This window comes from Lycorma delicatula, chromosome 13, assembly GCF_047948215.1.
Source record: "Lycorma delicatula isolate Av1 chromosome 13, ASM4794821v1, whole genome shotgun sequence".
In the NCBI taxonomy this organism is placed as follows: domain Eukaryota; kingdom Metazoa; phylum Arthropoda; class Insecta; order Hemiptera; family Fulgoridae; genus Lycorma; species Lycorma delicatula.
The window spans coordinates 50,145,035-50,164,103 of NC_134467.1; the positions used below are offsets into that span (position 1 = coordinate 50,145,035).

General features: G+C 36.4%; 1 protein-coding gene across 1 annotated transcript in view; it reads right to left on the bottom strand.

The window, feature by feature from the left end:
- The window catches only part of LOC142334091 (serine/threonine-protein kinase 17A-like), a 143,705-nt gene extending 138,989 nt beyond the window's left edge, over positions 1-4,716 (bottom strand). The window contains exon 1 of the mRNA XM_075381776.1: positions 4,055-4,716. Coding sequence (XP_075237891.1) covers positions 4,055-4,200 — 146 coding nt within the window. The 5' untranslated portion in view covers positions 4,201-4,716. The remainder of the gene's footprint in view (positions 1-4,054) is intronic.
- Between the last annotated feature and the right edge of the window lie 14,353 nt (positions 4,717-19,069).

The following is a 19,069-nucleotide window of genomic DNA, read 5'->3' on the forward strand; positions in this document are numbered from 1 at the left end:
GAGATAATTATATAGCATTATGTTTTATCACAACATACTTGAGATAAACAAATTATCATTAGCGAGTTAAAAAAAAAAAAAAAAAAAAAGTAATATTTTAATTTATTTTATACACACTCAAGAATATAAGATAATTTTGCAGCATATTTAAAACATAACAAATAAATAAATATTTAAACAAGAAGAGTAATCGACAAGTAATAAAATTATTTTATTACTGTTAATTAAAATCTTTTAAAAAATGAAATATATAAAATGTTAGACAATAGATTGTGTAAATATTTCACTCACTCAAGTATGCAATGTATTTTAACATGTATTAACAAATTTATATTATTATTTATTAAAAAGAAAATAAAACATTTCGATGTACATGCATTCTACTACGTATAAAGAAAACAACTAGAATTTAAAAAAAATAAAGAAAATTCTCTTCATAAAAATAGATTTAACAATACTTTGATTATAATTACGTTAAAAGATTATTTAAAGAAATTTTTGAATTTTAATATTTATGATGCAACTTGTGTTACACTGAAGGTCCAAAATTCACTTCATTATTTTGATTGAATATATTCAATTCTTTATTACCGGCTAAAGTCTGGGATACAAATCATTTTTATCAAAACATTTACTAAAAACCTTAGTTGCTTCACTGAAATGAAACAATTTTGGGTACTCTTGCTCTTTGGGCAAAATTTTGAGGTACAGAACCCATTGTGATCACACCTCTGTAACCCTTAACCCTTTGACCGATTGTAACCGAAATTAGATACCAACAACCCGTACTCAGAAGTCGTAAAAAATTTCATAAAAATCTATAATTCAGCCTCAAGATACCAACCAAATAGATAACCGATGAGAAATGGCAAAAAAATTAGGATCCCCATACCTTAAATCAACTGCCCAAATAATTAAACAAATTCATACACTAAAGTAATGAAATCATCTAACTGTGCAAAGATACGGTGGACCATATCTTGCCACCCTCTTCATCATTTGTAATCAAAATTAAACAGCATCAATCCTGACCCCCATGGGTGTATTCTTCTCGATCTTTGATGAACCTTTCTGAGTATTCTTCGTTATTTTGTTGTAGTTTATTAATTAACAGTTTCTTGTTAAAGGCCAGATATTCAACCATTTCTGGGCAAACGACTAGTGTCTTAGTTTAGTGTTCAATGATAATGATTTCTTATTGTAGGTGTTCACAGGCTAAGAAGTACACCACAGTCATATTTTTTCACATTTTATTTCTTATTTTGTTCTTTCAATTGATAAGAAATATTGGGCGTTCTTAAGCAATCTGTCATCACACATTCTTTTCAGATGCTCCACTCAAAATTTTTCACTACTAGAAGCAGAAAATTTTTCATAAATAAAGATGTCCCTTCAGACTTCATTTCCAATTCTGTCTTGCCAAGTTACACCATTACACTTTGGAAGAAAGACATCTCTGCTCATCTGTAAAATACCTTAAACCTTTAGATCTCAAAATCCAGTATTAGCAGCCATCTTGTATATTTTTAGGCAAATGATTTTATTCTGTAGGTTCAGCCAAATAATATCAAAAGTTCCTCTGAAGGCATTTGTTTGTACTTTGATGTCTTCACCTAATTACACAATTAAAAGAGGTCATCCAAGAAAATTCTAGCAAGACAGAACAGCTCTACGATCTAAATTGTAAAGGAATTGATTTTTATGTTCTCTGCTTACATTATGCTTGCTTGCGTCTATTATTTTTTTCATCTACTTTTTATAAAATAATTAATTATATCTGTTATCTGATTTGTGTTGCCATAAATCTTCAAGACGCAGTATAAATAAAAAAAAATCAATCATTTGAACCGATTTTTAATACTCTAGTATAACATTACATTTCATAAGTCTCTGTTTTTTATATTTCTTGTTTTTCCTATCGTCCTTTATTCCCTGCAATAACTAATATACCTGACATAAAAGCAACAAGCTTGTATAGATCTACTTTTATCTATAATAAAATAAGGATTGTATCTCTACTTAGTTGCAAAAATGTCAAAAGATAATTTTTAAAAGCGTATATGGAGTTACCAATTTTTAAACATAATTTTTTCCTAACGGTTGTGAAACTTATTTGTACGTTTACATTTATGAATTTGTAATCGTTGCAAAAACATATTGTAACTTATTCCTGAAAAGTAACAATATATGCCTTTACCAAACAGACAATGTCCTGACCACCATGAGGAAAGACACCGTCCGTGTAAAGATTCCAGTCACCATACCATCCGTTCTGTTCCTATCCCTGATAGGCTTTACTGGAGGTCGTCTTTTAGACCCTCTAAACTTGATAACACTAAATAGTCATCGGTCTAATGCTGCTCTGATAGGTATTTTAACATGGTTTCCCTTGATCCAGCCATGCGATGTTTGAACAATTTATTTTTATCTGCATTGTACCATATTTACTGTTCGTGACTTAATCTATATATTATTATGTATTGAACAAAATGTGTGCTTATTGATAAGGAATACCTCCAACCCAGATTATCAGTATATATCAATGAAATTACCAGACAGGTTGCAAAAATATTCCAATTCTGTTATAAAATGCTCTCGATTTCATTAAAGGATTACTAAGGATTCATATGGTTGTTTTTTTCTTTAACTTACTTTAAAGAACTTGCACGGTTTTTCAGTCAAGTTATAACTTTTTAAAAATCCAATTTTATAACATCAAAAATTAGTTTAAATGTCAGGAAAAGATTTTTGAAAGTATATGTTTGGAGTGTCGCTTTATATGGAAGTGAAACTTGGACGATCGGAGTATCTGAGAAGAAAAGATTAGAAGCTTTTGAAATGCGGTGGTATAGGAGAATGTTAAAAATCAGACGGGTGGATAAAGTGACAAATGAAGAGGTATTGCGGCAAATAGATGAAGAAAGAAGCGTTTGGAAAAATATAGTTAAAAGAAGAGACAGACTTATAGGCCACATACTAAGGCATCCTGGAATAGTCGCTTTAATATTGGAAGGACAGGTAGAAGGAAAAAATTGTGTAGGCAGGCCACGTTTGGAATATGTAAAACAAATTGCTAGGGATGTAGGATGTAGAGGGTATACTGAAATGAAACGACTAGCACTAGATAGGGAATCTTGGAGAGCTGCATCAAACCAGTCAAATGACTGAAGACAAAAAAAAAAAAAAAATCAAAGATTATGAAGTCAAATGTGCAGTGTTTTTAAAATAACTATATTATGAGTCGATGTTTGGATATTTAAAAATCAAATAATTTAATATAAAAGATTTAAGATTTGTAGAAAACATAATAGAGAAGTAAAATGAACTATCAATAATATATAACTACAATTTTACATAAAAAAAAAAAAACAATTTTTAATTAAAAAGAAAAATCCAGCTTACATTTGGTACAATATATTAAATAAAATGGCAAATTAAAAAAAAAATGTTGAAATCTAAACATTTTTTAGTTAGAGAATTAACTTTTTTAAACCCACATTTTTATTTTATTTTTTTAATTTAAAAAAATTTGTTCCAAAGACAATATTTTCGATGAAAATTAAGGCGTTAAAATAAAAACAATTCACAATATAAAAAATAAACTAATTTAAGACAAAATAAACAAGATATAATAGCGTAGCAGCTATATAAAATAAGGATCAAAAAGTGAAAGTACAAATACTACTCTCTGTTATTACAATATAAACATAAGTATGAATTCGGTCGAATATCTAGATAAAAATACAAACAGCAGGAGAAATTCGACAAACGTAAAAATACATTAAACTAGTAATAGCGAAATAAGAGAAAGGGCAATAAAAACGATCAAATTTCTAACGAAAAACGTTATTACTTAATAAAAATATAGCAAACAACTTTAATAATATAAAAAATATACTGGTATACTTAAAAAATAAATAAAAAGTAAAACAGAACCGGTCTAGAAAAATATTCAAATCGCTTAACAAACTAATGATAAAGTCTAATTGATCTAATAAAAACTAATATAAAAATCCTATCGATAAAATACAATAAAAAATAATGAGTTAATTACCTTGCGAACGGTGTATGTTCCACATCATATAAATTTGCAATCGGTTCGCTTCTTATAATCGAGTTAATTAAATCGTTATTTATGTTTAAAAGTCCTTTTTGTGCACCGTTTAACGTAATGCCATCGCAAAATTCCATTCCACTCATATTGTTTTAAAGAATATTAAATAAAAAAATCGTAAAAATTAAGTTTAATATAAGCTGAAATGTAACTTTCAGGTTAGGGCCGACGTAAATCCTTGTTTTAACACGTTACATATTTATTATTTTATAATAATACTAAAGTACTAGAAAAACAAAATAATATAAAGATAAAATTATAAAAATAACGTCGCCAGTTTCAAATAAATATCCCACGATAAAACTGCGAACAACTTTCTTTAAGGCACCAGTATCATTATAAATCACACGTAACCAAACCGAACGGGATACACATTACAAAAGTTTTTATTCCACCTGTTAGCGACCGTTAAAAATTACATTTAAACTTAAACAAACGTTTATAACGCATTAAGAACTTAAAGGCGATTAATAAATATATCGACTATCGTGCACTCTTGCAAAACACGTAACGTATAAAATAATAGATAAATGAAACGGTTACAAAGAGATTAAAGTTACAATAATAACAACACTAACAGCACCCACTAAAGTATGCTGACATTTGTTGACTGTTGCATTAGAAAACACGACTTGTCTCGTAAGATAATTCTGATTGGTCCATTTCTAGTACACAGAGTCGCTTCGTACAGCGACGTAACCGCTATCTACTGTCCCGATAATACGAACTATGTTCTTTCTTTCCGGTTTGAAAATTAAATAAAGTACGTTGTATACAATTTACGTTTTTTATTTTCATCGCGTAACTTACATTTTAAAACTTAATTTACGTAGTTTTGTTTTAATTTAATAACAGTGTTCAGCTGATTAATATTAACTTTTAGGTATGGTTATTGTATAGTCGTTTTATATTATAAAAGACATAAATAGACTATGTATATAAAATAATACATATTTAATCTGATCGGAACATAATAATATATTATATAGATAATCATTATAAGGTAAATTATAAATATAAAAACGTAACCTATACGATAAAAAAAATAAACGTAATTAAATGTTTAAATGCTAACACGTGAAGTATGTTAACGAATTTTCATTAAGTACTGTATTTTCTTAAATAAATCGATAGGAAGATTTTTCAAATTATTCTCCAAATTTATTAAAAATAGGGACAAAATCATAATTAATCTAAACCGTAGTATTGTGTTAATTTATACAAAAACAGTTCGGTTATCTGGTTCGGTAAAAGTGGATAATGTTTTTTTTTTTTAAATTAATGACGATTCTTTTTAGCAAAGATTGCACGTTCATAAATATAAAAACAAGGATAAGTTGACGTAATTAACTTTCTAAATATAGGTCGACACGATTTATATTTGGAACGGAACGCAAAGATAGCGGCAGTTTATTATCTCCCTACAAATCGCAGAGCCTGGACGAATGTCCCCGGTTGCTGTGTCTTTCGTTTATCGGGCGGGTCGTTGTTTATTTAGTCGCGGTTATAGATTTTTGTGTTTTATTTACGGACGGAGTTGTTATTTGCGTTCCGGTACTTTAGACCGGTGAGAAATAATTGACCGGGGCCGATCGTGGGAGACTAGGCGCATATGAGCTTCGTACTGCTGACGTGATTCCCCTTCAGACCATCTCCTGAAGTATTTTCAGCGCTAGCGCCTTCCGACCTAACAGGAATACGTCTTCCAGAAACCGTAGTGTTTGGAGGAAGCAATGAGTTTCTCTTTCCGGGGTACGTACGGAGTATTTCCGGTACGTACAGAAGTTCTACTGGACGGTTCGGGCTGATTTTTCTTTTTATTCTTCTCAGAATGGCCCAACATTGTCATCAAACATCGACAGACCTTCAAAGTTATTTTCTTGCGAGTAATAACCTCGGAAATTTCCTCGATTAAGTCGCAAATGAAAGTTTTTAAAGGATTTCTGAGAGGAGACTCAAATTTTGTGTCCGATGAAGCTTGATGACATCTGTGGATCATTTCGAACAGAATAAATAAAAGATCAGCCCGATCCATTCAGTAGAACGCCCAGACGGACTGAAAAAAGATTTTCAACCCAATTTTTTAAAATATATAACACGACAAGCTTAGCGTTTAATTAGGCGTTTTAGAGAATGCCAGTTCGGCTTGATTTTAATACAAACGAAATCAAAATTTGATCGTACCACGAGAATTTGTCACCTAATAAAACAACCTGCAATTTCGTTTGCGGGAAACTGAAATCTTCATTTTCATTAATGGGAATTCTACCCGCGCGATAAATAACATTTCGTCTACCTGAGAAATACAACGAAACGGTTGTAACAATTTTTAAAGTTACACGGCTACATTCCGACCGGGAGAATAATTTTTTGAGTTGCTATAATACAATTTTCAATTTCTTTTAAATAATTATCTTCAGATACAGTCGTTTCGTCTCCGAAAAGGGTTATACGATGAACGGTTGAAAAATCTGAGCTTGGTCATTAAGAAACAATAAAAAACACGGGACCGAGAATACTTCTCTGTGGCGCTCCGCGTTCTGAAATGAAGACCTAAATTTTACAACATATTTTTATTAAAATATGAAATTTCAGTTACTTATTTAAAAAGGTACGATTTTTAATTGTAAACAGCTCTACTCTGATCCCATAGCTACTAGGTTTTTTCATCGGTATAAGTAAAAATCTAATTCTTTATCGATATCGAAAAAAATTGATAATCGAATTTTTTTGTTATCTACACAATTAAAAATATTTTTCAAAAACTGAGAAGTAGCTGTCGGTAGACATTTTTTTTCCGTAAAACATGAGTAATGTAGATAAAGTTTTAATATTCCTTATAATCAGCTAACTTAAACGGTGATCAATAGCCTTATTTCCAGTGACGAATTGGAAAAAAAATAATAAAATTAGTTCTTGATGTTTTTCAAAAGGCCTTCTTACCAGCTTTAAAAAAAAGCGTTTGTAAAATTTACCGATACGCTAAGAAATTTCCGCGAAATATCTAAATATAATTTATCCGATAACTTAACAGAATTATTTAAAGAATTACAAACGAATTTATATTAAATTTGTTGGTACCGTTAAAAGATAAATTAATATCACAAGTAAACAGTAAATCTAAAACTACGCGGGCAGTTATCAAAAGTGAAAGCGGATTTTAAGATGAAACAGTCGGGATAACTTCACCAAAGATACGTAAGCTTTTCGTTACCTCAATTTAATTTATTAAATTCTTTATCATTATTTAAAATCCAAAAAAAAAAATACAATTAAATTGTAAACCGTACGGTAAGAGTCTGGGAAATATCACTTCTTCGCCGATGAGTAAAAGGGGACTTCAAGGGATTTGTAAGGGGGTTAAAATGAAAAGACCAGAGTCCCGGACGGAGGGTCCTCTAGGGGGTCCTCCACTTAGAGGCAAGGCATAAAGGAAGACCAGAGTTCCGGGTGTAGGTGCCCCTAAGGGGACTTCAGCTTAGAGGCAAGGCATTAGAAAAGACCCGGTCCAGGCCGACCGGTGGTACCCCGTGCTGGTAACTGCATAGCCGGGTCCAGCACGGTCACTCGGGAGGTTAGAGACAAAGGCATGGGATTGAGTCGTGCTTCGCCGGTCTATTTTTGTTGTTGATAGTCATATCATTTGCTTCATACCGTATTTTTCCTTTTTTAATAAACTAGTATAATGATCCCCACGAATCGAAAATCTGTGATGTAATATCGCACAAGACTTTGTTTAAGTGTAACCCACGATTTTTATCGTATCCGTGGACTCACTTTTTTATTATTATTAAATGAACTTTTCTTTATTTCTCCATCAGTTAGTTCAAATATTTCTAATTGTAGAATCAAAATTTTACCGATCGAATTTATTTCTATTTTACGCAACAAATCTTAGTTACCACTTTCGTACTGTTCGTGTTTTTTTGTGGTTTATTAGCGGCTATAATCTCTTGTAAACTAATAAATTTATATTATTTAATCAAGTGATGTATGAAACAATGGAATTCTCAGTTGTCTTAAGACTTCCTTTTTATTCAACTCCTTAAAAAAGGTACAGAACTTAATTTACAAAATTCTAGGTCGTTTCATTGATACGGCCTCCGTTGCGCGATGGTAGCGTCTCGGCCTTTTAACCGGAGGTCCCGGGTTCGAATTCCGGTCAGGCATGGCATTTTCACACGGCGTATTAATTTCCATTTCATCTCATCCGCTGATGAAATACTTAACGGTGATTTAGATCGATTTCATTGTTCTCCGTATTTTCTAAAGTACTCGTATCTAAAAAAGTTATAAAAAAAAAGTAATAAAACTTAAACTTTTTTGAAAATTTTTGAGCATCGACAAACTTTTAGCACAATTTTAAGAAAAAGTTATTTACGTCATAAACATTTCCCATTTTTGAAAATATTTTTAAAAATGAGAGGTAACAAAAAGAGACCGTTTTCAGTTTTTTAGTACCTCAAAAAAACTTGGAATTTGTTCTGCATTTTTTACTAAAAAAAAAACAAAAAAAAAATTTGTAACTGTGCTTTCTTAGTAAGTAATCTGTCAAACTTTATTAATGACCTACCTTAAAACTGTGAGCCGTACATATGTGCTCCAGCCAGGCAGCTGGAAATCTCAGGAGAAAACATCCCCTTTGGGAAAACAGTCAAGTACCCGGGAGTAATCCTGAATAAACGGCTTACCTCAGGAGAACATGTTAAATGCGACCCAAAGGGCAAAATCCGTCAGAGCCTCACTATACCCACTACTGAACGGTACCAGCCCGTATCCACCGGCGACTAAACTGCTCATTTTTCGGCTATACGTCCTGCCGATTCTAACATACGGTTACCCGGCACGGGGAGCTTTGTTGAACTCCACGCTTCAAAAGAAATTAGAAGCCGTACAAAACAAAGCGTTGCGGACGATATTTGGAGCACCGTGGTTTGTCAGAAACGCCACTCTTCGCCACGATGCGGGACTACAAACCGTATCCGAGGTGGGGGTGGCGCAGGCGCGCAGACTGTTCGGGAGGGCGGCTGTGTCCGAATACGGGCATCTCCGGGACATCTGCCAAGAGGACCGTACTCCACAGGGTATAAGAAAACGGCCTCAGGCCGTATTAAACGAACCGCCGTGAAGAGGCGGTACGAGAGTCAAAAAATGACAAACCAGGCTTAGGAGCCTCTATATCGCGTAACCTATAAATGGAGACCGCGCAAAATTCCGGCCGCGAAAGTGGCCGTTATCGCAATTAAATTTTGTTAAAACTATAAAAACCTGGACAACACCCCACACCGTCCCACGAAGAGACCACAATCTCATTTAGTCAGCATATACGACTACGTCCGGAGAACGGGGCGCATTTCTCCCTCCAAATAACTAGGACTCCGGTAGGCGCATTCCTGCTAGCCCGTAGATGCTAGTACCGAAAGGACTTCAGCGGATGGACTGAAGGGGAATCACGCCGGGATTACTAGGCTCAAAAGCTTAGTCTCCCACGGTCAGAACCGGTAAATATATTTTACGTTTAGTCCGTACGGATAGGAACGCAAATTACCAAATCCGTCAATAATTAAAACTTAAAATTTATAACCGCCACTAAATAACCGATGAAACCCGCTCGATAATAGTAAGATACAGCAGCAAGGGACATTGTCCAGGCTCTGCGATCTGTAGGGAGAAATATTGAAACTCCCGCCGTTCTTGCGTTCCGTTCCGTTCCGAGCCGTACACCTGTATCTATATCTGAAATTATATAAAAGGAACTGAAAATTCTACGTCATTACTTTAAAACATTATTCATCGTATGCATTTAAACGATCTAACTGTTACATTGTCCTTCCCAGGTACATATAATATTGTTTGAATAGAATTCCCAATAATGATAATGGTAGTATATCTGTTGCTCGTAAAGCAAAGAGTTCTCGATCTGAAACAGAGATGGCCAAGTACGATCAAATGACATAGAATTTCTCAACTATTTTCCTTTAGATGACACGCCCGAAGTTTCAGACGCGTGCGTTTAGTTGCCTGTTTGTGGTGATCGAATAAAGCAAACACATTCTGACAGCTTTTGAAGAAAAAATGGATAGAATTGGGGTTCGAACTGTTACTTTGTTTTAAAAGGATTAATCCCGAATTATATACAAAAGGAGTTACATTCCGCTTTTAAAGACTCTTTCCCTCGGTTTTAGACGGTAAAGTGTGGCCTACTGAATTTAAACAATTTAAACGTAGTCGTAGATCCATTGAAGAAGATGAACGCTCAGGTTCACCCGAGAAGGCTACGACAGACGAAATCGTCACAAAAATTCACAAGGCCGTATTAAAAGATCTTCAACTGAAGGTGAACTTGCTGAGATAGCAAACATCTAGATGGACCGTGTCGATTACATTTCACACGATGTTATTTGCCTATGAAAAAACTTTCCGCTCGAGGGTGCCGCGTTGAGTTAACAGTCGACAGTTTGTTAGCACCTGAGTCGAGTGGAAGCTTGTGTTGCGGTCGGACGTATTGTTGTGCGCTCTGTCTTATACTGTTTTTTTTTCGGATTAACGGTTTTATATCTGATTTTTGGAATTGGGAATCGACGGTGGAAAATTTTCGGAAGTGTTTTAATATAATTTGGTGATTTTTGGTTTCGGACTGACCTTTTTATTGAATTTTTTTATCTGAGTAGCCTTATTGCTATTGGCAATAAGGTTCATAGTTGACTGCTGGTAGCAGTGGTTAGTGTGTGTTAGTAGTGGTGTACCTTGAGTTGTTTTCAATTCGGGTGTAGCTTATCTGTAGTGGATGGCATAGACAATTGTAACTGGCATCGACTGATAATATTGTTTATTATTATTCAAGTGATAAACTTTTGATATTGGAATTAATTTAATTAATTTCGGTTGTTGTTATCTATTGATAAGATATACTGCTGTAGCTTAGTTTATCAAGCTATCATTTATATATATATATATATTTTTTTTTCTTTTTTTTTTTTAGTATCAACAGATGCGGAATTGTCCCCTAAGTACAATTTCGAGACATGCGACGTCGTAGCTCCCTCCCATCTGAGGATACAACAGCCTCACAAGGGGCTGGACCCTCGAAGGGAGCAACTGGAAGGAGAGAGAGAGTGGCACAGTGGACACTGAAGGTATGGATACTACGGTGAGCACCCAGGAAAAGTATAAATGGAGGGAAACCGAGGGCAGAGTAGGCAAAAGACCTAGAGCGGGTTCTTCGGAGGAGGAAGAAACCCCTCCTACTCTTGAGGAAATTACCTACAAATTAGGTAATGCAATCACACAACTGAGACGCATGACTGGCAAGGGGAGTCAAACTGCAATCAAAGCCCATGAAAGGGAACTTAAAGAAATATATGAAAGACTGTGTGAAGAGAGAAGAACTTACAAAGACTGTGTGAAGAGAAAGCAGAGACATGTAATCAGACCACTCAGACTGAAGGTCATTATAACAGCGAGATGTCGGATATTTTGGATGTTGATCTATCAGACGAGCAATTGATAGAGAGACTGCCCTCCAGATGGTCAAGGTGGGTGATGAACAGGATCACTCAGGTTAACGCAGCAAAACCTGGAGAGGGTAGTTGTCACTTTGTAGACTTGAATGGCATAAGACCAAACAGCATATATGCAGGAGCAACGCCTGGTGCAATGTTTCTTCAGGAATCAACGATACTCGAAGACAGTAAGGTCACAACTAATGGTACAAGATACACAGTCATCTATGACTCCAGTTGCGGGGATAAGGAAATGGCGTCACACGTACTTAAGGCACTAAGAAGAGTAGTGGGTAACTCTGAGTCTTCAGTTTTCGTGATACCAAATGGCCCTCCAGGCATTTTGATTACGAAAATAGTAATATATATTTTAAGGAAGGGGAAGACCTTACCAAGGATGGTCCTCCCCAATCCAAGTGACAATGCGAGACCAAGATACAGATCGGCGTCTGTAAGGCGAGGAACCCCACCGGTCGCCGAGAGTAAAACCATTGTTGTACAAGGACAAGGGAAAACATACGCTGATCTATTAAAAACTATGAAAGAGAAAGTTAAAGTAGAGGAGGCTGGAGAAATTCTTTCTATAAGAAAGGGTAGAGATGAACAGCTAGAAGTTAGGGTAAGTGGAGTAGAGAACGCAGGGGAGTTTTCTGCAATGCTGAAGGATAGAGCAGGGGATCTTCAGGTCGATATACGTAACAAGGGAGACCGTAGAACAGTTGTACACATTAAGGACAAGCTTGGAGATACTACGGAAGGTGAGCTAAAAGAGGCAATTGAGAAGGTCCTAGGAACGGGTGAGAGATTTCAAATAACATCTATGAGAGACGCATACGGTAGTACCAAAAATGCTACAGTAATTACTACTCAACGCAGCGCAACAAAGTTAATAACAGCAAGACTGAGAGTAGGCTGGATTTGCTGTAGGGCATATATCCGCATCGAAAACGAAAAATGTTACCGGTGCTGGAGCATGGGGCACGGTAGAAGAGAATGCAGGGGCCCTGACCGCACCAACTTATGTTTCAACTGTGGTAATACGGGGCATTTCATCAAAGACTGTAGGCAAGCAATGAAGTGTCTCGATTGCAGAAAGAACACAGAACCGGGAGTGTGAGCTGCAATAAACATAATGATTAAAATATTATTAAGTAATAATAATAGAAGCCTACTATCAGGAGACCTGACGCTGGAAATAGCCACAAGATACAATGTCGACTTTCTGGTGTCTACGGAGCCTAATGTGTATTCGGCTGCCAGAGGTCAATGGATACCCGACAGGAATGGGGCTGTGGCCATCAGAACAATACTCGATAGAGTAGATTATAACTTGTACAGCAGAGAAGACGGAATAATAGCTATTGAATTAAGTGACACGATTATTGTGGGTACATACATCAGCCCCAATTGCACTATAGAGTTTTATCAAAACCAGATATTTAACCTACAGCAGATCATGACCAGATCGCGGAAAAGAGTGGTAGTGCTTGGAGATTTTAATTGTAAAACTACTGTAGCGGGTGCCAATTCTACAAATGCTAGAGGTAGAATTCTCGAGGACTTGTTGGAGGTTACGGGTGCGTGCTGTATAAATGATGGCGCTCCTACATACAGCGCAAGAGGTCACCAATCAACAATAGACCTGGTAATTGTGGATAGTAGGTTTAGAGCAGATACCGTCGAGTTTGCTGTCCTTACCGAAGAAACCGGTAATGATCACAAGGCCGTATTGGTTAACATCAGAGATTGTCCAAGGCGGGTTAGGCAGGATAATATTATCTCTAGATTAACGGATTTCCAGATACACCGGGTGTCAAATAATGCGGCAAACAGGATTAGGAACTGTGAAAACATAGAACCGGAGAAATTTCAAGAAATAATCAAAGAGGAAATTGCTAACATACCGCAGTCCGGTAATAGATATCATCCGGTGTACTGGTGGAACAGAGAAATCGAAGACCAAAGGAAAATCATGCAGCGTCACAAAAGAACTGCTCAGAGGTCGCGAGCAAGGAATAGTAACGATGAAGAAAGTCGACGTGCTGCCCAAGACTATAGACAAGCCAGGAAAAAGCTTAACTTTCTCATTAAGCAATCTAAGAGGAATAAATGGCAAGAGCTCTGTAACGAACTCGACACTGACCCTTGGGGGAAAGCTTTTAAGATAATTACCAAAAGGCTAGGTAGACAGGTGCCAACGTTGAGTAAGGAGGAAGCGGAACGACAAGTTAGGATTCTTTTCCCTAGACCTGAAAATCTGAATAGGGAAACAATTGTTTGTGAAGGTGGCAGATTCACAGAACAAGAGGTAATGGAGGCCATTAAAAAGTTGAAAAACCGGAAAAGTCCAGGGCCGGATGGCATACCTGCGGCCATCATCAAGACTATAGCAGGAATAATACCCTGGAGGAGCGGTACCTGGAGGACCAGGAAAATCCCCCTAGTGATAATGCTGGACATTAGGAACGCGTTCGGATCAGTACCCTGGTCATCTATAATTGATGCATTGCATGAGATGCGAATAAGCGAATATCTAATAAATCAAGTTAATCGCTATCTACATCAAAGGTTTCTTGAGATCAAAACTTTGGAAGGTAAGGCAGTTTTCCAGATGTTTGGTGGCGTTCCTCAAGGTTCTGTGCTGGGCCCAACCTTGTGGAACATTTTTTATGACGCAGTCTTCAGACTGAATTATCCTGAAGGAGTTACTGCAATCGGCTATGCTGATGACATAGCAATCCTCGTTGAGGATAGGGATGTAGATAACTTAGAACGCAAAGCCAATCTGGCATTAGGAATTATAGATGAATGGTTACAAAGAAGCCGACTACAGATAGCCCCAGGGAAGTCCAGTTGTATTGCCCTTTCCGGCAGAAGACCTATTAGAGGTATAAATTTGAATATCAGAGGAGAGCCAATTATGCAAGTCAATGAGGCAAAATATCTGGGAGTCATACTCGATAAAAATTCGAGATTTAGCAGACACATCGATATGATATGTAGTAGGGTCACTCCAATGGTCAAAGCTCTGAGAGGACTCTTCCAGAACCGTGGAACACCAAAAACAGAAACTAGGAAATTAATAACTGCTGCAACAACATCAATGATATTATACGCGGCCCCGGTTTGGGGACATACAATTAGTATTAAACGGAATAAAGGAAAATTGAGAAGCGCGCGGATAGACTTACACTGTTGAGGGTGGCCGCTAGTTACAGAACGGTGTCCTATGACGCGCTTTGCGTAATAACAGGGGTTCTACCAATAGACCTGCAGATTAAAAGCAGGATGCTTAGATATGAGGGACTACCACAAGACGAGATAGCGGCTCAATTGGAGCAAGAATGGCAGTTGGAATGGTCACGCTCAAGAGTCGGGGATTGGACTAGAAGACTAATCCCTGATATAGGTAGGTGGTATGGAAGTAGACGCGGAAACGTCGACTTCTTTATGACACAGTTATTATCGGGGCATGGATCTTTCGGGCAGTACCTAGCCAGAATTGGAAAAAGGGACACACCATAATGTGTTTACTGTGAGGAAACAAATAATGCGGAGCACACTATATTTGTATGTCCTAGATGGGCTGAAAACAGGAGGGTAATTATAACAAATCGATTAACACCGGATAATCTAATTAATTGGATGGTACAAAATCAAGAGAACCGGGACTGGTTCAGAAGGTTTGCTGGAGAGATCCTGAGAACTAAGGAAGAAGAGGGCGGTAGACTTCGATTAAGTTAAGTAGGGAAGGGTGGACAGTCTCTCTGTGGAGGGCCCGTATGCCCTGGTATGCGGGTTCCTGCGAAGGGGGAGAATTCCAGGGGAGATGGGAATAAAAGAAAAGACCGAGTCCCGGCCGGCGGTGTTTCTCCCTGCGGGCGTCTAGGCGCTTTGTGGGGTGGGTACCGTCGGTTAGAGGCATAGGCGTAAAGACCGAGACCCGGTTCCCTGCGGAGGGGCTGGGGGACGGCATCGCCGGACCTTGCGGGGAATTAGAGGCAGGCAAAGATAAAACAAAAGATCCAAGACCGGGGGGCCAACCTGCCGTGCCGGATGTAAAGCCGGTGGGTGGGGGACGCCCCCTTTGAGTAGAAGGACACTCTCCCCGACTGAGTATACTTAAATGGATATCCGGTCGGGGAGAGTAGGGAAACAAAAAAAAAAATAAATAAAAAATAAAAAAAAAAAAAAATAAAAGTTTGTTAGCACCTCATCTCAACCCCACCGGGTCAGTCTAGCGGTGAACGCGTCTTCCCAAATCAGCTGATTTAGAAGTCGAGAGTTCCAGCGTTCAAATTCCAGTAAATGCAGTTATATACGGATCTGAATAGTAGATCGTGGATACCGGTGTTCTTTGCCGGTCGGGTTTCAATTAACCGCACATCTCAGGAACGATCAAACTGAGACTGTACAAGACTACGCTTCATTTACACTCATATATATCATCCTCATTCATCCTCTGAAGTATTATTACCGGAGGCTAAACAGGAAAAAGAAGGAAGAAAGTTTGTTAGCATCTCAGGAACGGTTAACCTGAGACTGTACAAGAGTACACTTCATTTACATTCATACATATCGTTCTCTGAGTTTCTCAGCCGTTTTAAAAAGCAGATGTAACACGTATTCACCATTATACATCCGAGATCAAACGGCGAGTGGGAACACGCGAAACGCTCCAAAAAAGCGAAGAAACGGTCCCATCTGCAGAAAAAGTCACGGCTAAGGTTTTTGGGATGCGATATGTTCATAGAGTACCTAGAAAAAGGCAGAACTCACAAAACCGGGACAAATTAAGATCCATTGCTGGACCGATTAACGATGATATTCAGGTCAAAAGATCACATCAAGCCAAAAAAGAAAGCGCTCTTTTACTACAATAATGCGCCAGCACACATGTCTCGGGTTGGCATCGCAAAACTTTTACGACCTACGCATCGAGGCGCTTCCACGTGGACTTTTGCCAGAATTGGTTCCCCCCTGATTTTTTTCCTCAAATGGCTTGCCGGATCAAGATTCATTTCAAATGTTGTCGTCAAAGCTGATAACCGCTTATTTTTAAGAGTTGGAAAATCGAATTATACAATCGATATCAAAATTGAAAAAAATCGATAATCGAATTATTAGGATATTAAAAAGTTAGAAAATCGTGGTCTAACTACTTATGTACCGGATTGCAAGATCGTTATATTGAAAAATAAAAATAAAAGTTTTCTGAAAAATCTTGTTTCTTCTTTGTCAAGGCGAAAATTTTTCGAATAACTTACAACATGTTTCACGTATTACAATGCTAGCTGCAGGGCATGCCTTCGCTGGACGGATTGCCCCGGCAAATATTAGGAGTACAAAATTGATTACCTCTAATATAAAAATGCATTTTTTTTTTTTTTTAATAATGAAAATTGATCAAGGGAAAACGTTTGGGTTCGTCATCGTTCAGTTAAGTACCCTTCCTAATTAAATAATAAGTTAATCTAATCTCGGCCTTTCATCCGAAGGTCTCGGATTCGAATCCCGGTCAGGCATGGCGTTTTCAAACCCGTTACAAATCATTCACCTCATCCTCTGAAGCAATACCTAACGGTGGACGCGGAGGTTAAAGAAAAAAGAAAAAAAGAAGTTAATCTAAATGGATAATCGATAGTATTTTCAGTATCGATTTATTTGTATCGAAAATAGTTGTTTTAAGATCTGCTATGATATTTAATGAATGAATTACGGTAGTAAAATTTATTAATTTATTTTATAATTATTATTACCGTTGTTATTTATCGTTTATAAACATTTAAGAAAAGATGTTATGATTTTTTTGACGGGCGGTATGTTCGATCATGTAAGCATGTTCTCAGCTAAGGGGGGACGCACACGCAGACCGACTGGTTGTGTCGGTCTGTGTGTGCCCTTTAGTAGTACAAATGCCCTTTAGTAGGGTAGGATGCGAAGGACTAAAAGATTTTAAGTTCGTATTTTTAACTAATTTTTTGCATTAAAATTTCGTATCGATAAAAAGAAAATATTTTAGTATTTTTCTCTTCGATTTATACTTCAATCGGAATTCCTAATTCTTGGAAAATTATTTATTAGTAGGTTACCGTTAAGGTTTCAAAAAATTCATTTTTTAAACGGTAATTACAGATGATTTTATAAAAAAGAAAGGGCTTCTGTAAAATTGGCAAAATAACCTGCCTTCCCCTTAAACCGTTCGGATAATTTAAATGAAAAAAAATAGGCTTTGATAGGAAATTGCTTTCAGAATATTTGTAACGCGGTTAGTTGTTATACTGAGCATTACCAAGGTAACAAAAAGTAACACGTACGGTTATAATTGTTTTATTGACTTTTTTAAAATATAAATATTTCATTTATTTGTATGTGTTGTAGAATAATGAAAATTAATTTCAGGTGTAAGATAGAATTTAATATAATAGAATGTATTATTTACAAACAACTGTGACTCGTTCGACAAATTTACCTATTAATATTTGCTTCTCTTATTCAGGTGTGTGTGTGTGTGTGTGTGTGTGTTTTAGGTATATAATTCATCTGAAATACTGAAAACTTGACCTTGAGAAATTTTTATTTGTATAAATATCTAATCAAAATAGGAAAATAAACCAATGACAACATTACACGCGCCAACTTAGCGTCTCATGAAGAAATACATGTATTTAAGAAATATGTTCTACAGTTAAAATAAAGAAAAAAATGTCAAATAAAGATAGTTCTTAAAGCAGTTAGGATATTTGTGTTTGGTTCAAAACGTTCCGGGTAAATTTTTTACCATAATCTAATGCTCCTTAGGTAGCTAATACACTTTCTGATGACGTTTGATCTTATTCAAACCTCTATAAAAGGGTGCGGGTAAAAAACATTAAACGTTTTTGTTATTTCTAGACTCTTAACATTATTTTGCTAATTACATGATCCGTTACATTAGGTTTTAAGTTCGATTTATATGCGGGCAACTTCATTCACCTTCGATTGATTGTTTTTCATCGGTTATTATTTTATTTGATATTTTCAATCCGGGTTAACTAATTTTTATAGAATTCTGTTTGTCCACTTCTAAATATAGATCGTTGATGCCGACCTCGCCAGGAAATTCACGCAACTCTTTGGCGACTTTAAAGGCACATATCGCACCTTCCCAACCGTCCTTCCTGTTTATATTTTTCTGTTTAGCCTCCAGAACCACCGTAAGGTATTACTTCAGAGGATGATATGAATGAAAGTAAGTGAAATATAGTCTGTACAGTCTCAGGTCGACCGTTCCTGAGATGTGTGGTCGATTGAAACCCGACCGGCAAAGAACAACGGTATCCACGATCTAGTATTCAAATCCACATAAAAGTAACTTTTATATGGATTTTATATGGCCTTTACTAGAACTTGAACCTTAGAACTCTCGACTTCGAAATCGGCCGATTTGTGATGACCAGTTCACCACTAGACC